The 23,274-nt window shown below is 40.0% G+C and overlaps 1 protein-coding gene across 1 annotated transcript in view; it reads right to left on the bottom strand.

Annotated features, from left to right (window-relative positions):
* Positions 1-4,427: 4,427 nt before the first annotated feature.
* DOCK9 (dedicator of cytokinesis 9) overlaps positions 4,428-23,274 on the bottom strand; it is a 309,382-nt gene continuing 290,535 nt past the window's right edge. The window contains exons 49-53 of the mRNA XM_045009174.1: positions 20,960-21,170; positions 16,320-16,510; positions 9,604-9,704; positions 9,260-9,398; positions 4,428-5,734 (exon numbers count right to left, since the gene is read on the bottom strand). Coding sequence (XP_044865109.1) covers positions 5,612-5,734; positions 9,260-9,398; positions 9,604-9,704; positions 16,320-16,510; positions 20,960-21,170 — 765 coding nt within the window. The 3' untranslated portion in view covers positions 4,428-5,611. The remainder of the gene's footprint in view (positions 5,735-9,259; positions 9,399-9,603; positions 9,705-16,319; positions 16,511-20,959; positions 21,171-23,274) is intronic.

The raw sequence follows: 23,274 nt of genomic DNA, 5'->3' as shown, positions 1-23,274 counted from the left end.
TACTAGAACAGAAAACAAGACTGCAATTCACAAGGTCGTAATGACTTTTCACACAATTCACTCTGTACCACATTATCTTACAGCATGCAGGGTCACATCCTAACTTCTGCTAAATTAGCTAACATACATTAAGATCCCTTCAAACCTTTATTAATTAATTCTTGGCCTCCACACTCCCCCCTTTTGTACTTCTAGTACAACAAATACCTCAAATCTCAATTTGCATTAAACCATGGATTTCAGAGTCTACAGGAGACATGTCAACCTTAGGGGTTTTCATGGGATGTAATGACAATGCATGAGTAGCATGAACATGAAAAGTATTATTACTATCAGTACGTCCTTTACAACAACAACAACATAATCCCACACCAACTAACAACACTACAAACAATAACATCCCCATAGGAATAAAATAATGGGGTTGTCGTACAGTTTTGGTAACAAAGCACAATACATCATACTTAGTACATAAAGTAGACACTCTATAAGCTGTATGAAAGGCATTCTGTTCAGCATGATATATATTCTGAAGCATGTGAATTTGCCCTTGCAACTCAGAGATCCTGCGAACCTCTGGCAACAATGAAAGCAAATTCTGAAACCGATCAGGTACTATTCTAGTCCAATTAAAATATACCTGAAATCTAAGAGCTACATGTAACATTCTATCTGCAGGCCAGTAAATGATATGATTGCCTGCAGCAGTGGTAAGATTAATATGTATATCTTGTAATGTCAAGGGTAGTTCCTTGACCACTACCCTCCCAGCAAATATTGTCATAAACAGTGACAACTTCCCCTGGCTTCAGTTTCCGTATACACTGAAGCTGTGGTGGTTCTAAGGGCCAAAATGTCCATAGATTCCCTAACCCCATCCAAATATCAGCTGTAATCCCAGGAGCACTAACTAAAAATCGATTAGGAGAATCAGGTGGCCTGACTTCCCAGATATCTCGGTGAATCACCCAATCCCACATGCATCCTCCCCATGGACCCGGCAGGATTCGGTATGTGGGAGCCCAAATTGTCGAAGAAAAACTAAGTTTTCGCTTTTTTGTTTGGGTACAGCAAAATCAAATACTTTATTTCTCTAGTGAACACAAGAGGGAGAGAGTGTCATAGGAACTGGATTGCCCCTAGTCCCGGACGGATCTCTCTCAATTAGTAAGCAATTCATAACAATCATTTATACCTTTGTAACAGACAATGGTTAGTAATCTTGGAGACATTGAAGATAAACATTTGCATTTGTTTATACATAAGCCTATTCGCTATCTTATTTGATAGCGATACTAGAACAGAAAACAAGACTGCAATTCACAAGGTCGTAATGACTTTTCACACAATTCACTCTGTACCACATTATCTTACAGCATGCGATTGTTCCCCTGACAGCGATAGGAATCAACCACTAAACTGGACCAAAAAACGCCTACAAATCTAAAAAGTCTAGAAAGCATAAAAGAGGAAAAGAGGCATTGCAAAGCCTCAGCTTCTTCCATTAGCCATGGCATGGCAGTGAGACTGAACAAGAAGTATTAATTCTTAGGGCAAAAAGCACTCAGATTGTGTTGCAATCTCTGATAACTGCTGACACAGAGCAAAAGGGATGCCTGAAAGCTGGAACAGCAGATCTTGTGATAGTGTTGCAGAGCATATACTAGTATCCAGAATCACCATCTCCTGTCCTCCATTGAGCACATGAATTCAATGGGGAAAAAACAGAGGTCTTGTCATGGAACTGCCTGGATTTGAATGTCTCAAGAAAGACACTTCAGAGAGCAGATGTTCCTCTCTTGGCACCTCCTGCCTTAGCCACTTGCATAGAAATTAGCCACCTCAAAGGCTGAGACCCCAGGTATGGGGATGTACCAACATTTGACACAATTCTTAGCTTTGCTTGTAATGATGCATGGAAATTTGGTTGGGAGATCGCCTTAATGGCCTTATGAGGAGGAACCCAAATCTATGCTGATGTGGGCAGCACTGACACTGAACAGTCTTGGCTGACTGCAGTTTTAGTCATGAGAGTTTATCGAGCCTTGTTTACTTCCATAAATCAAAATCCAAAGAAAAGCAAAGGCCTGAAATACCACAACTCAGCCATAATAGTTTGCTTCTGCAGCTCATGACTTGTTGAATAGTCTTCTCCCTAAGAAGTAAAGCACCACAGCTCATTTGCTGTGACATTCCCTAAGAGATACTGCACAGCTCAATGATTTGGAGGTTTGGGGGGGGTATGATTTTTTCCTGTTACAGGATTTGACTATTAGACTGTACAGTATGTGAGTTGCACATGGAGAGGCTCCACGTAAATGAAGTGCACTATTTTTATTATTATATATGAAAAAAAGTTATTACAGTGTGTTTAAAACATACTGGAAAAGGAATTTTATGACGGTTTCTGAGCTGCATTTTAAAGGATGCTTCCTATGGCTTTATTATCAATAAAGTTAATACATTGTAAGAAGGAATTTCAAAAGGTGATTGGGAGTAACTAATTTTCAGAACATTTCTGTAGGCACATAAGAGAAATTAATTTGTCTTTTAAAGAAACAAAAAAAATGGATATTGTGGCTACTCTCAGATACTTCAGCCTCTAATAATATATCTTGTGAAAATATTGTTATGCTTGACTAAGGCTGCAGCTCTTGTGTCAACCAAGTGAAAAGCCAAGTCACTTTGGTAGCCTGTAGATTCTAATAAAGATTTTTATCATATCTAGGAGAGATTTAATTTAAAAATAAAAATCAAAGAACCAGTAGAAGTAACACTGATATGTCTATTTCAAATATGAATCTCTCTCACCTTTCAGGATTTTATAATTGCCAAGCAACAAGTTTGCATTTTGTTTCTCTTCTGACTTTAGAGTACATTATAAGTTATATTCCTTCTTAACTTTTGGGAATCTTTAATACGTGCTAGTTCAAGTTCTAGTTTTACAATATTTTTTATAACATGTAATTGTAAGATGGTCAATTCTTAAGAATGCCCTCAGTTGGGTATTAGAAAAGAATGAGAGAGAACACTTATTTGTAAAGCTCATCTAAACTAAAAGGACACTCACAGGTTCTTTGACAGTAAGAGGCTTGGGAAAAAAAAAAGACCAGGTTAAAAGATTTTAATGCATCTTTGCCCTATTGTTTAGTAGTCAATCCTCCCTTAAAAAAAAAAGTTACACCAACAATTTAAATGGTTTCTTCCCCTGTGTAATGTAGATTGTAAAAACAAAAGTAAAAAGATCTAAATTTACTTTTCACCGTTTATGCTCTTTCCTTCCTTTTGTATAGTATAGCCATCTTGGGCAGTGAGACTAATTTATCTCACTTTTGTTTACAATCAAATCTTAATTAATTTTTTAGTTTTCATATATTGAGGTTGCTGCATTGTTTGAATCGGGGGTCAGCAACCTTTCAGAAGTGCTGTGACAAGTCTTCATTTATTCACTCTGATTTAAGGTTTCGCATGCCAGTAATACATTTTAACGTGTTTAAGAAGCTTCATTTAAAATTAAGTTAAAATGTAGAGCCCCCTGGACTGGTGGTCAGGACCCGGGCAGTGTGAATGCCACTGAATCAGCTCGTGTGCCGCCTTTGGCACACGTGCCATAGGTTGCCTACCCCTGGTTTGAATCATAAATCCTGCAGGTAATTTTTTTTTTAAATGAAATTCATTGAAACATTTTCACTGGTAGACTTCCTAAACAATTTTTTTTGAAGGGACATTTTCCCAACACATAAAATGAGTTTTGAGGGTAGCTACACATATCTATAAGGGGTTCCCATATCCACAGATGACTGATACAAAGACGGAGGACTCATAAGAAAGAAGTCTGTCTTGCTACAGCCTCAAGTGTTCACTAGCCACTACCCTTTTTACTTCCCTAGCTATTTCCCTTTTTAAAGTAAAACAACCCCCCCTTTTTTGCAAATACGTATCTTTCAACAATATATTTGAAGCAGTGTTATTCAGAATTTCACCTAAATACCATGAGAGCCAATACTTACTATGTATTAGTGATATAAAACAAAAATGATGTCTCTTCAAATACCATTGGCAAACAATGACAATAGATATTCACCCCTTACTAATGAAAATGTCACCACATCCATGCTGTAAGGATGAGGAAAATTTCTTAAGTATTGCTTGATGAAAAAAAAATTTTTTTTTTTGGCGGAGGGGTCAATGGAACTAATTTACTTTAAGGGCAGCGTAAGTTATTACTACAAGTATTTTTTGGATGGATTCATGAAAGGACTGCTTCAGTGAGCAGAATTTCTATGGAGGTAATAAACTAACAATAATGAATGTGTAGGAGTATACCACAGGTAATAACACCACTGTAGAGAAATAATTCATAGAACTTCCATATTGTATTTGTCATATTTTAATGGCAATAATCTAATTTTGTATGAGTGAATTTTTTTAGTTCTTGCTCCTTAATGTATAAACTATAAAATAATAGAACCCAGAACACATCGTAGAGAAATTAGCTACTTTTTTTTAATACAGATGTAGTACAGAATGTTTAATTACAGCAGGACAGTGCTTCCAGTTAAATAAAATTTAAAACCTTTATTTCCCCAAATATAAAATTACTAAATTAGTGTCTTAAAAGAACAATAATATGGTAAAAGCTTTAAATTACACCACCATTAACAGAATATGATCACCTATTTTGTATTCCATTGCTTTGGCAAAAGTGATGATTTTTTTCAAAACAGTGTATAAACCTAACATAGCAAAGACTGTATACATCTTCATATTGCACTTATTTATATACAAGAATAAACAAACTGTATATAGCATATACTTGGAATGAGCACAAATATGTCACAATTAAATTTAAAGCAGAAGGCTTGAGAGCTGCTATGACTATTTAAAAATTGTTTAGAAATGTAATACATTTATGTACAGAATCTATGGACTGTATTAACAACAATATGTACAAATCAGTTTACCACTACTTATATTCTAGTGTAACTTGGTGCTTGGTGTTCATTAATACAGACCTTTGGTTGTACTTAATTTTTCCATCAGCTTTAAGCTCACATACTTTCAATATGCCGACAAGGTATAAAATGGAGCACAACAATTTGTCAATGGTACAAAAGCTACTAGTGTCAGTTCCATTAAATTAAAAAAAAAAAATTAGTGTCTCGATCTAGTCCCAAAATAGTTCTTGAACTTGGAATCAATCTGTATGTGCCATACATAAAAAGAACATCTGAATATTATATATCTGCAAATGTACATTCTACACCACCTTTTTGTAATGTGCCATTCATTTTAATAATACTTTCTAAGGAAAAAGAGAAATTAACTATCATAAAAGTTCCCAAGACAGACCTCTGCAAAGACATGAAAACTTTTAATATTGCCAGCAAAATTTAAAAATATATGCTCACCTTTCTATTTATTTTAGAAGTCTACCACCACTATTGTTTATTCCCGCCTGTCCCGAGATTTAGTGTGCTCAGTGTTTTAGTGTGCTAATTTACATGGCTTGCACGTGTCCAATATTTAGCTTTAAAATCATCCTGAGTGTGCAAATAATAAAGCAAATCCATGCATATATTAAGAAAAATTACTTTCCTTTACAAAACACTCATGCAACTGAAGAAGAACTGGGAATCCCATGAACTGCTGTGCTTGTTGGAGTTCCACTTATGGCGTTGAAAATGTGTAGTGAATTAGACATAACACTGGTCTTTTCTTCAACAGGAACAATCTTAAATGGAAAATAAACAGAGCTATAACTTTACCCAAAAACTGATCACAGGTACACAAAATCACGTATAAAATAATTAAATAAACTCAATAAAATAGTGGGGTATTTTCAGAATGTACAATTTATCTAGTCTATTTTTCATATTGTCTTCAATGGCATACAATTTTCTCTTTTGTGGTGGTTAACATTATTCCCAGGAATCCAATTCTAGTATTGCATTGGGTGCTAAATCTTGCTACATCATCAGATGATACACCTTCCTAATTAAATGATTACACTTTTCTTGCTCGCTGAGACTCAGACAGCTCCCCTTTCACAAGTTAACAATAGAAATAACTCTGATGGAAGGAGGAAGCAATCATCAAATCTCAGCTAGTTTGGAAAAATGCAGACAGACAGTGGGCATTATAAAAATGAAAGTCCATTTGTAGACCATTCACGTCTCAGCCAAACACAAAAAAGTTTTACTCTTGACTGTTGTCAGAGAAAGAATTATGGACAATTTCAATGATAAATATAAAAAAATGCTAATACAAAAGCTTTGTTAATCATTCAAAACCCTTGCTGTGCTTTGCCACTAGGGCTGCTCTTCCACCATTCTCCCTCTGAAACTAGGTTCTCTTCTTCCCTAATGGCTGTGTTATTTCCATACCAGGAGTGTGGAACAGCATATTCCTCAGGATGGTGCCTATGGACTCTCAAAAAAGAGATCTTACACAGTGAGAAATGGCCACTCTGACTCCATAATATACTTCGGATGTAGGAAAAAGGATTAAAGAGACCTAAAGTCTATTCCTAAATCAAGTCAGTTTTGTGCCACGAAGCAAAGTGTTCATCCTGTGCTACAGTTGTAAAAAGGAATTATACAAAACTAGAGAGAGACCCTGAAATCAGAAACAAAAAATATTACCATCCCATCTGATCATGTTTGCGAGCAGCAGAGGAGAGAAAGAGAGAAGTCTGTTAAGATTCATTTGTATATAAAAAACCCCTTCATATAACATTTAAAGTTTCTTGCAATCAACTGTTTAATCTCTACACTAATTATTTAGGGCAGTTGATATTAATTTGCTTTTTCATTGCCTGCAGAACAAAAATTAAATTGCTGAAATGTTCTGTGAATTTCTGAACTATAGAAATAAGGTACAGTCATATAAAATCTATTTTTTAAAGAATTCAAAATGAATTCCAGATAAAAGGTTTCCTGTGAATTATAATTTGTAATTAAAATTTAAATTTACACTGTAATTTTATTTCTCAATAAGGACCTTCAAATGTTGAAATTTAATTTAAAACTTGTAAAGAATGACTCATTTCACTTTTAACTAACATTTAACTGAATTAGCACATTTTCTAATGTATCATATTTGTATAAGAAGGACATACTGGCAATATGATGACAGTAGTGTACATTACTGCAGCCTTACAGTAGATCATGTATCAGGTTTCACAATCACAGGAAGGGAAACTATGTAAGGGAATCAATTTTATCCTCATGCCCCATGTCTGTTTCTCAAACATCTACTCCTAACGTCCTGCACTCATCTTAAACCAATTTTTTCCTAGTTCTGCTTAACATCTCTATAATCCCTCCTCTCGCTCATGTTGCTAAAATGCTATCATCTTTCTAGACTTTTAACTGCAGTGTTATTTTAGATTCCTCAATCTCCTCCATCCTCTTGACCACATTCAAGTTCTCATTATGTCCTATTATTTCTTCCTATGTAATATTAACATACAGCCTTTCCCTCCCCATTGCCATTGCTAAAGCATTTGTCCACATCTTTGCCATTTTCCTCTTATTATTGTAATGCTCTTCTCTATGGCCTCCTATGTCTCACATATACCTCCGTTATCTTATCCAAAATATGCTGCTGCTCAGTCAACACCTGTCATTAAAGCCATATTATCCCTCTTTTTGAACTTCTCCACTGGATTCCTGCCTTTTACCACATCAGGTTCAAATATTATTAGTCAAATTGTCCCATTTTTTGTCCACCAAGCACAATCTCATTTCTTCTAAACCCACTTCTTACAATGCTCTTTCCTATATAGTCGTCCTCATTTGCACTGTTGTCCCAAGTCTTTTCTGCCTTCAACTATAAGCTCTTTGTAGCAGGGAAAAAATTTCACTCTAGATCTGTTGTAAGGTCATATACATTTATGCCAATATGTACAGGGCCGGCTTTAGGAACTGTGGGGCCCGATTCGAATACCCGGCCACGGTCCAGGTCTTCGGCAGCACTTCGGTGGCGAGGGGTCCTTCACTCGGTCCGGACCCCCTGCCGCTGCAGTGCCGCTGAAGACCCGGACTCCTGCCGGGTATGTAAAAAAATTAAAAAGGCGCCTAAGGTGTGGGGCCTGATTCTGGGGAATCGGCCTAAAGCTGGCGCTGAATATGTAAATACAATTTTTATAGTTTTTGTAGAATAAATGTGTTTTCTATGCCCACATTATGCTGTGACACTATAAAAGTCGTGTGTGTAGTAAATGTTCTTTGAAAAAGTATGATAGAGAAGATGTACGTGTGCGAATAGTCTTATATAGCACTTGCTATGCTCCAAGCTTCACCATAACATTTTGAACATGACGTTAACTAAAGACAATTAAGAAATAAAAAATTTAAAGATGATACACTGATGTAACTTACAGTTCTATGCATTTAAAATCTCACTCCTCTGCAAGAACAAGAACTCAATGAATGTTATTAAATGGAATTCACTCTACAGAACAGAAAACCCTTTGTAGGGAGAGATGACATTGTGAACAAGACTGTAAGGTGCCAATCACAAAATGAAATGAGTACAAAATGATTTATGGACAGATATTTAAATTCTATAATTAATATACCTAAGAAAATCATAGTTCACACTTACACAGAATATTTACTGCATATTACATTGTCAGAATGAATATTATTTCAGAAGAAAATTTTATATGTAGGTATTATACATAATTATACTATGTATGCTTAAGTTTCTTAAAAGAAAAAATCTTAGTATTTAAGTATTTTTTATTTTAAAGAAATTTTGGCTCAAGTCAACAAAAATGTCCTCTCTCAGCATTAAAAAGTGAAGTCTTAAGCCACCTCCTCTCTATTAAATTATTACTCTGTGACAATTAACATGGGATCATTTCAGTAAAACTTATGTAGGGTAAAGACCACTTACAGTAACTTTTGTACTTAGCTCCATGTAGACTACTCACTGACCGTCAATTTAAAAAAAAATAATTTATGGGTTTTTGTTGTGTCCTTGTTGATTATTAATGATTATTTAAAAATATTAAATTATTTCATTTGCATTTGCAGTAAATGTGTGTGAACATTTACAAATATGACAAATTATTGACAAAATTAGAGAAAACCATGTTGTGACCACAGGACAGTAGGAGACTTCTGATGCAAGAGTAGAACACTGAAAAAAAAAGTTTGAATATTTCCCCTATAGGTAATGGTGCATATTATAGCATGGTTGACTATATCCTGGATGGCATTATATATAGTATTTAGGATTCAGTACATACTTGTTCGTGCATTATTTCAGAAAGTTCTTTTGCCATTTCTCTGTAGTTAGCCTTCATTTCTTCTTGATATTCTAACTGATCTTCCTTTATAAGTCGTTCATTTATACCCAAAGCAAGACCACAAGCCTCAACAAATTGTCTGAAGTTGTATAAAAAACAGAAAAGAAAAAGATACAACGTTTATGCAAAATCCAGAGGAGAAATGTCAAATGCTACTAGTTAGTTTTAGAATACCTTGTTAGTGTGGCAAGGACGTTGGTAATGTTAAAGTAAATTACTAAAACAAAACTTGCCTAAAACATCAGTCTTTAAAAAGTTATTCAGTGTACATTCAGACAGTTTACCTGAAAACTTCCTTCAGTAATTTCACTTTATTGTCTGGATACTTTTTGGTATTTGTGTCATCTAAGAAAGCTCTTGCATATGCTAATGGACCAGCATTAACCTAAAACAAGAGAAAAGAATTTAAAATAAAGTTGATTTGCTATATTACCATATTGTCCCAGCTAAAGCATTTATATATATTTATACCTACACACATATATAGTGAAACAAGTTGTTATGGCTAGGTTGGTTTGTTCTTCTTAAGTGAATTTATTGTTTGTTGAAAGTACTGAATAGATAAAATAGGAAACAAAACTCCTTTGTTTATTCAACAGGTACAACACATCAATATATTTCCCCATGCTGCCATCTCAATGTGATGCATCCTGACCTGGGGGACCTAGAGGGAAGGGTGGCAGCAAAATACAATCTCTGGTAAGACTGCCAACAAATAGGAAATTTGTCTTCCTTACTATGCTAGGCAGATGGTGAGCTCATACTGATCTGCTTATTTATCTCCATTATTTAACCCCCTCCCCAAACTATCTAAAATTGTGCACACAGCTTCCCTATGCAAAAACATGCTCATGTTACTGTTACCCCCATTCACTCTCTCCATTTTACCCACCTGCTGAGGCTCATCTTAAAGCATAAGATTGTAAACTCTTTGGGGAAGGCCTGTACAGTTCAAGACCTGGCTAGCACTTCCAGAAATAATGCAATCTAAATAAATATATAGTAACAATAAATATCTTTTCTTAGAGACAGCATGCTTAACAGTCCTTTACCAATGAATGGATCCTTCACCTGCTAGAATTGAGTCAATGAGAACTGAGAGACACCAGGGGCTCTCAAAGACCGGTCACATAGCTTCACTGAAAATATGAAAAATGCTAGAGCAATAGTTAAGCTAACAGGCTCAGGTAGTGCAGATTGGAAAGTCAAGACCTGGGATAGGAGATCACTACCACTGGGGAGAGAAATTGATGACCTCTACTATAGCTCCATTAGGCCCGAGTACCACAATCTTCTTGGCTAATTTGGGGAGCGGTGATATTTGTTTCTTCTACTAGTTCAGATAGTAGGAATAGTTCAGGAAAGTAGGTGGTAAGAGGGTTAGGGTCCTGTACATAAACCCATTTGGCCATCTGCGAGCCATAGTCTATTCTCAAAGATCATCGATCTGCTTCTTCAGTGCACAAGTACCTACTTACAACAGATTGGATGTAAATAACCTTTCTGGGGATGGCCTACCTTCTGGGATATCAGTTGAACACTTCCTGATTCAGAAACCATTTTGAATGTATCTGCCAACAGTTTGGTTCAGATGACTAGTGGCTGCCATGGTCATTGTATTATCTGTTGTCTGGTTGAACCAGCGCATTCTACTATCGCAGGTGAATTAGCAGTCCTATGAAGCTAGTCTCATCATTTCTATCTCTAGGAATTTGATGCTTTGGAGACACTTTGACCATGGCCATGTTCCCTGCTTATTGCAGTCCTTCAGGGGTGCTTCCTATCCTAAAGTCTGTCATCTGTGGTGAGGATTTTGTGTCTGAATCCTACTGTCTTGTGGGCTTCTATTTCCACTACCAGACGAGGGCACTTCTTGTTGGGAATGGTTCTCAACCTTTGTTATTTATTAGTAAATATTTGTGATAGCACATAAAGGACCCATTGGATGGGTACTGTACAAATACAGATAAGAGATAATCCCCACCCTGGAGGCCTTACATTCTAAAAAAATACCCCATCCTTTACGAGACAGGCTCTGTTGCTCCTAGGAGATGCAATATCTTTTTGCATTGCATTGGTTGTCATTTCTCACCCTCCCTCGAGGCTGGATGAGGTATAAAAGGAAGGGAGGAGAATGGAACTTCAGAGAGCATCAGTTATTGGGGTCTCCCAGACCCCTGCCTAAGGCTGACCAAAATCGTGTCTCTAAGAAGTGAGATATCCACAATAGTAGATTTATTTCCGGGCAGAGACATGCTCAGTTGCAGTCTCACTAATGACTTGGACTGGAAGGAGGGTCTGGATTGACTTTTTGATCCAGGTTTCCTCATGATGCTCTGTTACCAGGAATCATTCTCTTTAATCTTTGTTGTGAGTAGGAATGAAAGGAAGTTCTGCCCTCACAGGGGAAGCAAACACTTTGGCTTGTCTGTATTATTGTTCATTACCAATTCAAGCTTTTCCCTCAAATGAGAGTCTGCCAGAGAATTCTGAGGCACAGAGAATTTGCTAAGAGTAATTAACCTCTACCCAGAGTTGGAGCCAAAGTTGGTGTTCAGCTACAGAGTTTGTGGCTATGGCCCTCTCTGCCAGCCTCATAGAGTCCACGGATATGTCCATTCTGAAACAATAGCCAGGGAGTATTTTCTTTAGCAATGAAACTCATTGTGGTTTTGGAGATGAGGCTTATGATACCATGTCCTTTGTGAAAAGTAGTTGCCAGAGTAGTTCTGATGATTCATAACAAAGCTTTAAAGCCACTTCTCAGGATGGCTCAGGTATGAGGCTTTAGGAAAGAATTAAACTTCTGCAAGAATTCTCACATTTTTACCCACAGATACATTCATCTTAAGGAGTATATGTTCTTGCCTAAAGAATTCTTCAAAGAAGGGCGTAGGGAGATGGAAAATTCTGTCTTGTTTGTGGACCTGCTTCCAGACTTTGCTTGCTCATCCTCTCTTTTTGGATGAGTACTGATGGTGTCCACCACTTTCTTCAACAAGGCCTCAAATACATCTGGGAGAAAAGATTCTCTCCTGCTCGTATGGCTTGAGGTTATCATGGTCTAAAGCTGACAGTTCCTTTTCTTTAGAGGATGAGCTAAAGTTCAGAAAGATCAGGATTCTTAACTTTTTCTTCTTTTCTGGCCTTTTATAAATGTTTAGGTTTCTATTTTTTTGGGGGGAGGGGGGAGGGTTGTCACTGTCTAGGGATCAAAACCTTTTTCTAGATGGTGCACCCTTTTGAGTCTGAAATGGTTGCCAGGCTACTATTGGGGAAGTTTTTGAGAAGGGGCCCCTGTGTACTAACTACCTCTCAATTCTTGTAGGGGAGCCCAATGGTTCCTTGCTATGTGGAAAGACGGTTACTCACCGTTGTAACTGTTGTTCTTCGAGATGTGTTGCTCATATCCATTCCATGTAGGTGTGTGCGCGCCGCGTGCACATTCGTCGGAGACTTTTACCCTAGCAACTCAGTGGGTCGGCTGGGCGCCCCCTGGAGTGGTGCCACCATGGCCGCGGATATATACCCCAGCCGACCCACCCACTCCTCAGTTCCTTCTTGCCGGCTACTCCGACAGTGGGGAAGGAGGGTGGGTGTGGAAAGGATATGAGCAACACATCTCGAAGAACAACAGTTACAACGGTGAGTAACCGTCTTTTCTTCTTCGAGTGCTTGCTCATATCCATTCCATGTAGGTGATTCCCAAGCCTTACCTAGGCGGTGGGGTCGGAGTGAGACGTGGCTGAGTGCAAAACTGCCGAACCGAAGGCAGCATCGTCTCTAGACTGCTGCACCAAAGCATAGTGCGAGGTAAACGTGTGCACCGAGGACCAGGTTGCTGCTCTGCAGATCTCCTGGATCGGTACGTGCGCCAGGAAGGCGGCTGAGGAAGCCTGAGCTCTCGTGGAATGGGCAGTGAGGTGGCCCGCCGGAACATGGGCCAAGTCATAGCACGAGCGGATGCAGGTTGTGAGCCACGATGAAATCCTCTGCGTGGAGATAGGGAGGCCTTTCATACGATCCGCTACTGCCACAAAGAGCTGAAGGGACTTACGAAAGGGCCTGGTGCGATCGATGTAGAAGGCAAGTGCCCTGCGGACATCTAAGGAATGTAAGCGCTGCTCTCGGGGAGATGCGTGAGGCTTTGGGCAGAAGACCGGGAGGAAGATGTCCTGATTAGTATGAAAGGCCGAAACCACTTTAGGCAGAAAAGCGGGATGCGGCCTTAGCTGCACTTTGTCTTTATGAAAGACCGTGTAAGGAGGGTCTACAGTCAGGGCCCGTAGCTCGGAGACCCTGCGGGCCGAAGTAATGGCAACCAGAAAAACCGTCTTCCACGAAAGGTAGAGAAGAGAACAGGTTGCCAGCGGCTCAAAGGGTGGCCCCATGAGCCTGGTCAGTACCAGATTGAGGTCCCAGGTAGGGGCGGGGCGATGGACCGGAGGGTAGAGGTGTTCCAGCCCCCTGCGGAATCTAATCACCACCGGGTGAGAGAACAGTGAGTGTCCACGTTCGCCAGGGTGGAAGGCGGATATGGCCGCTAAGTGCACTTTCAGGGAAGAAATAGCAAGGCCTTGTTGCAAAATGGCCGGAACGGGAACCTCCATGGGTACCAAAGAACGTGACTCACACCATAACGAGAAGCGCTTCCACTTGGCCAAGTACGTGGACCGAGTGGAAGATTTCCTGCTGCTGAGCAAGACGTGCTGCACAGGGGCGGAGCAGCGTAGCTCAGAGGCATCTAGCCATGCAGGAGCCACGCTGTGAGGTGGAGAGCGGGGAGGTCCGGGTGGCGAAGAGTCCCGTGCTCCTGTGTTATGAGGTCCGGGCAGAGGGGGAGGGTGATCGGTGGGGATACCAAGAGGCTGAGCAACGTGGAGTACCACGGTTGCCTGGGCCATGCTGGGGCGATCAGGATCAGGTGGGCCCCGTCTTGCCGGAGCTTCAACAAAACTTTGTGGACTAGAGGGAAGGGGGGAAATGCGTAAAGCAGTTGGTGCGTCCACTGGATGAGGAACGCGTCTAAGATCGACCCTGGAGAGTGCCCCCGGAACGAGCAGAACATTTGGCACTTCCTGTTCGCGCGTGTCGCGAAGAGGTCCACCTGGGGAAAGCCCCACTTGCAGAAGATCGCGTGGATAATGTCCGGTCTTATGGACCACTCGTGGCACAGGAAGGATCTGCTCAATCGATCCGCGAGAGTGTTCTGAACTCCCGGGAGAAAGGAGCCACCAGGTCGATCGCATGAGCCAGGCAAAATTCCCACAAGTGGATGGCCTCTGCACAAAGCGTGGAGGAGCGAGTCCCGCCCTGTTTGTTTATGTAGTACATGGCCGTTGTGTTGTCCGTAAGGACGGAGACACAACGGCCGGACAGAGGCCTGCGGAACGCCTGGCAGGCTAGGCGAACTGCTCTGAGCTCCCGCATGTTTATGTGGAGGGAGAGCTCCTCTGGTGACCACAGGCCCTGGGTGCGCAGATGACCTAGGTGGGCTCCCCAGCCGAGAGAAGACGCGTCTGTCGTCAAGGACAGAGTTGGTTGGGGCGGGTGAAAGGGCAGCCCCGCACAGACCATGGAGGGGTTCAGCCACCAGTCGAGGGACCGAAGTGCACTCAATGGAATGGTGACCAGGGTGTCCAGCAAGTCTCTGGCCGGGCGGTACACCGAATGTAACCATGTTTGAAACGGGCGGAGCCGAAGCCTGGCGTATTTGGTGACGAACGTACATGCCGCCATGTGTCCTATCAGAGTGAGGCAGGTGCGGACCGAGGTCGTAGGGAAAGCCTGAAGGCTGCGGACAATGGACGTCAACGCCAGGAACCTTGGCTGAGGGAGACAGGCTTTGGCCCGAGTGGAGTCCAAGGTCGCTCCTATGAAGTCCAGCCTCTGTGTGGGAACCAGGGTGGATTTGTCCGTATTGAGCAACAGGCCGAGATTCGTGAACAGGGCCAATGCCACTCGCACACGTTCCGCGGTCTGTTCTCGAGAGGCCCCCTTGAGGAGCCAATCGTCCAGGTAGGGGAACACGTGGAGCCCTTGGTGACGGAGGTGGGCGGCCACCACCGCCATGCACTTCGTGAAGACTCGAGGTGCTGTGGAGAGGCCAAAGGGTAGGACTGCAAACTGGAAATGTCGATGGCCCGCTACGAAGCGGAGGTATCGTCTGTGTGGAGGAAAGATGGCTATATGAAAGTAAGCGTCTTTCATGTCGAGGGCAGCATACCAGTCCCCAGGGTCCAAGGAAGGGATAATGGTCCCTAGGGAGACCATGCGGAACTTTAACTTTACTAGAAATTTGTTGAGGCCTCTTAGGTCGAGAATCGGCCTGAGACCCCCTTTTGACTTTGGAATCAGAAAGTAGCGGGAGTAAAAGCCTTTGCCCCAGTCGTTCCGTGGAACCTCCTCTATCGCTCCGATATTGAGGAGCGTTCGGACCTCCTGTAAAAGGAGGTGCTCGTGAGAGGGGTCCCTGAAGAGGGACTGGGAGGGAGGGCGGAAAGGCGGGGGTGAAGCAAACTTTTTTTTTAAACTTTATGTTCATTATCTGCTCCAATTTTCACTCTTTCCCCCTCCCTGTTCTGACACTTTTTGGGCTTCTTTTTTCAGAAAGCGTCTGACTGGAATTCAAACCTAATAACGATTAAGTTGGAACAGAACATTTGAACCCAATTAAATGAATTAATTTACCTGTTATTTGAGAAGCTAGTGTTTTATTCCTGTTCCAGCCTCTCGCTCTGGAACCAAAAGGAGCTAAGATGGTCATACAAGTCAGTCACATAGCTTTGAGTCCTTTGTTTAATTGTCAAAAGCTGTTACGGATTGTTATGAAAAATAATCTAGTACAATGAATGATACATACTTTTTATATGAAACATTTCAATAATTTCACATAAAATGGACACTTTGTAAAGATAAAAATGCAGAAAGTTCATTTATCATATTTTGTTGGGGAAAGCAATATGAGAGATCTGGTGCACAGGTAGGGATGTGATCTTACCTGAACACTGACACTTCCCTGTAGCTTTAGCTGCAGTTTGATCATATCTACTTCAGTTGAAGAACAAAGCTGCCTGAGCTCTGCAACCTTCTTGCTCATTTCATCAATGGCTACTTCAATTGGGTTTAGATCTGTATGGTGCTGATACATTACAGGAATGCGCTTTTTCACATAGGGGAAACAATGTATAGCTAGGAAAAAACACAGATTAAGTAATCAATTTCTGATTATATGAAGCTAATTTTAAACAGTTTATATGTTGGTGGAGTTTTACAAAATTCTTCAAAAAATTTTATTTTGCTAGTAATGCTTTTTATTGCTACAACCATACAGCAAACAATCGCTTGTTACATGATACACAAAATGCTGCCAAATTCATAAAGTAAACAAAGTGAAAAACACCACGAACGTTTATTCTCCAATATCTTTCAGTATTAGCCTTCAGTATTGCTTGGCAATAGTATAAAAAAAATTCAGAGTTTCCTTTTAAGGCATTTTAGTTAATAAATAAATACATTCCAAATAAGACTATTAAAACATTTTGGGTGGGATTTTCAGAAGTGCGATTCTGTTACTACTGAAATCAAGTGTTAGCCAACTCTGAATTTCATTGCTTTTGTGGATTACCAAATTCCTAACTTTTCAAACTTTTCATAGCTGTCCCCAATCCTCTTTTCACGAAAATGAAGCCAATCACTCCTGCCTCCCCTTCAACTCCACCATGTGGTGCTGAATATTTACATATTCCAGGAGATGCGCCTCATACTTCAGGAAACTCTGTCTTAAATGTCAAAGTCTACAACGTAGTAACTTATGAATGACAAATATGCAGTACTTCTTTTAAAAAGTCTGTTTGTTATAATCCTAATGGAAACAGTATGTATGACTCAGTATGTAAAATAATCAGGCCCTGACCTTGGCATATAAGTGAACTAATTTATTGCAGTTCAGAAGCAATAAAGAAATCATGTGCTTAAATTGAACTTCTTTTGCAAAGGAAGTTTATACTTTTTTTAAAATTAGATACATTAATTGCATTAGAGAATAATAAAAATGTAATAATTTGGTAACTATTGTGACAGACCCAGACCAGTGGGGTACAGGAGTCTGGTAGAGGGCAAATATACTGGTCACTGGATGAGTAGTTTTCTGTTCCCTGAGTGACCAGAGCAGGGGCTGCACTAGAGTAATCAGGAACCTGCTAGAACCAATTAAGACAGGCAGGATAATTAAGACACCTGGAGCCAATTAAGAAACTGCTAGAATCAGTTAGGACAGGCTAGCTAATCAGGGCACCTGAGTTTAAAAAGGACCTCACTTCAGTTTGTGGCGTGCATGTGAGGAGCTGGGAGCAAGAGGCACGAGGAGCTGAGAGTGAGAAGACATATTGCTGGAAGACTGAGGAGTACAAGCATTATCAGGCACTAGGAGAAAGGTCCTGTGGTGAGGATAAAGAAGGTGTTGGGAGGAGGCCCTGGGGAAGTAGCCCAGGGAGTTGTAGCTGTTGCGCAGCTGTACCAGGAGGCACTCTAGACAGCTGTAGTCCACAAGGCCCTGGGCTGGAACCCGGAGTAGAGGGCGGGCCTGGGTTCCCCCCAAACCTCCCAACTCCTGATCAGACACAGGAGGAATTGACCTGGACTGTGGCTTCTACCAGAAGGGAAGGTCTCTGGGCTGTTTTCCGACCCACATGGTGAATCTGTGAGGCAAGCAAATCCGCCAATAAGCACAGGACCCACCAAGGTAGAGGACGAACTTTGTCACACTATACAATAAAATGCCACTTTCCACCAAAGAATGTTTTACAAAACAGGATTATAAATTAAACTTGTTAAACTCCTTAGCCATACTTTTCCTAGCAGAAAATTAATATTACTATATCAATCTATTTCAGGTACTGCACTGGAGAATGAAATTCCCCAGGATAGAGGTGTACCAATATGTGTATTATTTTTTAAAATTATGTATTCAATAGATGTACACGTAGCTATGATACAAGGTTATAATATTTGCTAACTAATAACTGTTGAGGTAGTCATAGTAGTCTTGTGTAACATCTCCTTGTAATTTTCCTCTTAATTCAAAGGGGGCAGGGAGAATGTGAACTAAGTTGTATTTACCACTATGTTAGTTAATGTGGTATAACACAATACATTTTCCAGTACAGACAAGTCCCAAAGTAGTCCTCCAGTTAAAACAGGGAAGACCACATATGTGATTTCTGGCTTTACTAAGATAAAAACTGAATAGGAAAAAAGGCACAAATTCAATTAAAAAAATACTCTGGAGGTCACCTTCAAAGAGTAAGTGTAAGTTTTCCAGGTCAAAGGTCTTTGAGTCAGCCTTCCTGGTATTCTTAGCTTTGACCCCAACATTATTTGTTTACCAAATGTCAGAGCTATCGAGGAGCCTCTTGATGTTGACCCAGTGGACTCAGCACTGGCCTTAGCCATGAGAGTGATGCTGAGGTGCCCTTTGATGTGACCTTTCCATGCTTCTCAAGCGCTGACAAATGGCATTAACCACTTCTTCTAACAGATAGAGTTTGAGTCAGCCTTCCTACTCCCTTTGAATTCAAGGTGATAGTGATGCCTGTGTATTTAATCTGCATTGTGACCCTCATCGAGGCAACATACATAGTCATCAGTAACAATTATAGCATTTTTTGATTGACAAAGCTTAAAGATGGTGTTTTTAATGGGGTCAGCCATGGTACCAACTGGAGATGGAGACTCGGAAAAAAGAATTAAGACCCAAATCCTGTGAGCTAACCATGGTGTATAATCAACATAGAAATGGAGAATGAAGGATTATGTAAATGGAGTCAAACACTAGTAGGGTCACAATGCTGCAGAACTCAAATAATCTAACTAAAAAACTAAAAGCAAAAACACCCATATTGGATAGAGTAAGGGTACTGACAGAAAAGCATCCAGGATACTGGTAGATTCTCACTTGCTGCTCCTATGGGAGTTAACTAGAACAAAATAGCAGTTGGGAAAGAGTTCCCCTTTATATCTTCTGGCTTAAGATGTGGCAGTAAGAGGGTTCAAGCAGGCCCACTGGATGCTAACAGCGGAGGCTGTGCAAGCACTGTAGAAGGAGAATAAGTTCTCAAGCTACACAAGTGTAGTTACTAGAACTGGCTGGGAAAAGAACTTTAAAAAAATTGAAATTTTGTTTTTGTTTTTTTTTAAATCCTGAATCAGGATGAAAATCCAAAAACTTCATTTTTTTCATGGAACTGCAAGCCCACAATAATTTGTTAATCCAAAATGAAATATGCTACCTGGTGTCCCATGGAGTTTCAAGTCCTGGAAGCTAGGGCAGCTGAAGATCTGGGAACCCAGGCTGCCAAGGAGGCAGGTAGGAAACCAGGCAAGTTTCCGATGGAACCTACCTGGTTTCTGTCAAAAGTTTCATAGAAATTAATATATTCATGCAGAATGTTTTGATTTCAGAGAACTGGAATTTTCCACTGGAAAAATCTCCAGACTGCTGAAGTAGCAAGTCTAACCCTATGCAATATTTCTGGATGGGAAATGAAAAATACTTAAAAAAAAAACATAGGGTTTTTAGGCAAGTGGACCGAAAATACCCAAACTGTAATACAACAAGGACATTTGGGTTAATAATCCTACTTTAGATCAAAGCCTAGCGAGAAGTTTAGTTACTATAAATGGTCAGGACCGCAGGTTTAAATATTATCTTTTGGCTAAAATGTAACACTTCACACTTCTGTAGTGCCTTCCATATAAAGACCACAAAGTATTCTGTAGGCATTAGTGAATCCAGCCACTTACATCTACACCCATAAGAGATAGAGAAGTTTATTATGTTCATTTTAAAGATAACAATGGGAAAGTTAAGACAAACTAGTGAATGACTCACCCAAGATCATACTGGAAGTTCATGACACAGCAAACCTACTGAACTCAATCCTATGACACAGCCAGATCAGCAGCTCTTCCAGTAACATAGGTATCTTTGACAACATCTTGAGGCACTAATTAAGTACCAATCCAAGAAGGAAGATTGACATTCGCTGAATCACAATAATTGATTCTTAGGTTTTCCATGGAGGTGTCTTATCCAAGATCACAGCCCTAACTGATATGGGGATAACTCTTAGCCCTAGTTTCCATATTCTTATTATTTTTTGCATAAGGGAGATAAGCACAAAAAAAAAAGATTGAGGAACCCCTTTATCCAAAACAAAAATATTAATTTGAAAGTAAAAGCTATGTAGGATCCTATTCTTATGTCATCTTCCTCCACATTCTCTAATTAGCAGTTATAGGAGTGCAAAGGGATCACATGACAAAATGTACTGCCATAGGATCAATACTCTTTTACAGAAACATAAGAGGACTTTCTTTGTTACATTTAAAAATACCATCATTAAGTGTATGTATAGTTTGAAAGAAAAGAAGTTTGTTTCGCCTACACCTACTCTTTGAGTTTATTTTGCTTTAGTAGCTACCATCAACAGTCTTGCATGGAATCCTTGAAATGAATTGGGATTCTCCTGACAAAACACAAGAGGTTATTCACTTACAGAATTCCAAACACCAAGAGCTAAATATGAAGACATAATAAAAAAGCAGTCCTCTTTAAAAGAGAAATCCATCATACAATACCTGTCAAAATAGTTCGTCGTTTACACTGTTCTTCCACTCCTCCTCGTCTTTTACCAGATTGAGTAAAGGGCATTTCAAACATAAAACGACGAATATTGTGAGTTCTTTCAAACTCTGTTTTTCTCTCTTGCAATTCCTTTTCTTCAAAGTATGGGACTACATGTGTAACTTGTATATATGCATATTTTGAGTCCAAATCCTTGGGATTCACCTTTAGAAAAACAGAAAAATATTTAAATTGTAACTATTTAAAGTTGATTTTTTAATTTGAAATTGTATAGTTTTTACAAAGTAAATTTGGCTCTGGCTCTGCAAGTAAATCCAGGTGTGAAACCCCTGAGCCCACTGATTTCAAAACTGAAGAACCTCCTTTATTAACTTAAAAGTTACAGGCAGTGATAGTATAACATTAGTATATTTGTCTAGTGACATGATTTTCTACATTTTTAGAGTACAGGACTGCAGATAAGACACATACACAGAGCAGTGTCAACATAGCAAATTATATTAAATTCCATTAAGACGCTACATTAACAGAAGATTAAGTCTGCACAACTGAGTACTCAAAAGTGAGGAATCAAATACTGGTGTCCTGTCTCTCTACGGCTGGTACAAGGATAGTAAAAAATTATTATTGTTATATCATTACTAGTTAAAAATGTTCTTTATAGCATACCATCTCAGAGAGAAATACACCTCTACCCCGATATAACGCTGTCCTCGGGAGCCAAAAAATCTTACCGCGTTATAGGTGAAACCACGTTATATCAAACTTGCTTTGATCGGCCGGAGCACGCAGCCCCACCCCGCCGGAGCACTGCTTTACCGCATTGTATCCGAATTAGTGTTACATCGGGTCGCGTTATATTGGTGTAAAAGTGTATTATCAAAAGCAAAAAAACAATTCAAAAGATCACGTAGAAAAATTAAACTTAAAACAAAATACCCCAGAAATGTCACCAGAACATGACAAATCAACCCACTGAAAGTATTAACAACACTACACACATTCAAACAAAGCCACTGAGTGAAATCTTGAAATTGAAAACAATGGGAGTTTTGTCTTTGACTTTAATGGGGTCAGGATTTCACTTTGTGATTACAGCACTGGATTGGGACTTGGGAGACATGGGTTTAAATTACTGCCTCTGCCACAGACTGCCTGTGTGACTCTGAATATATAATTTTATCTATTTGTGCCTCAACTTGCCGTCTGTAAAGTGGCAATAATTATACTTCCACTCCTCAGGGGAATTATTATGATAAACTCATTCATGTTTATGAGGCACTCCAATACTATGATGATAGGGATCATAAACCCCACATACTTCTGACGGTCAATTTTTGTATAGTATTGTGGCTGTTTTTCCTGAAAGGAAGAGGCATGTGCAGGAAGACAGTATTAAAGAAAATATAGTTCCCAACTCTTATACAGTGCTTTTTATCTAAACAACTCAATGGTACTTTCCTCCTTTGTCAAGTGCCATATTTCAATTTTAGATATGGAAAGCGAGGCACAGAAAAGTGAAGAGACCTGCCCAAGGTCACGTAATAGGCCAATGGCAGAATTGGGACTAGAACTCAAGTTTCTTAAGGTCCTAGTCCAGTCCAGTGCCCTACCCCACTCAGACACACTGTTGGAATCTTTTTTGAAGAAAAGTCTGCAGTGTTTTCAGACCCCTTCCCTGGAACTTATGGGTAACTCTTTGCTTGCTGAGTATGAGACAAAGACAGGAAGACGGATACTTCCCTGAAAACTCTGACTAGACTGCATGATGGAGGCAAAAACCGAGAATAGTCCATAGCTATAAAAAGGATAGAGTACAGCTTATTCTCTTCAAACACACCAATTTTGACTAGTTGTAAGAAAAATCCTCATTAGGTTTAAAGCATTTATATCTAAGCACATTGGAAAGGTTGTGAAGAACTGAGGGTACAGCATAGGTCTGTGAAGTTTGGTCCTAGCCTGAGTTTTTATTTCCATTCAGGTTCCAGTGTGAGTGGGGGCAGCTTCACCCTCACTGCTGCCTTGTCAGGCTGAGAAGTGTCGAATGAATCTTGTGACCTTCTTGTCAGACGGACAGGAGGAGGACAGGCAAGAAGTGGTAATTTAGGAGGGAATTGCTGGTGGCTCTGGAATTTGGTGGTGGGTAAAGCTTAACTGCTGGTCAAGAGTTCTGGACTAGATGTTAAGGGGAACGAGTTGGGACCTAGAATGGCCTCTTATGAATGAGGTGTCCTTTTCAACCTGAGGGTTGCTGTAGCTCTGTTCTGCCTGATCTTCTGTTATGTGTGTGCACCATCTTGGGAACCCT

This window comes from Mauremys mutica, chromosome 1, assembly GCF_020497125.1.
Source record: "Mauremys mutica isolate MM-2020 ecotype Southern chromosome 1, ASM2049712v1, whole genome shotgun sequence".
NCBI lineage: Eukaryota > Metazoa > Chordata > Testudines > Geoemydidae > Mauremys > Mauremys mutica.
This window is presented reverse-complemented; position numbering and strand designations above follow the sequence as displayed.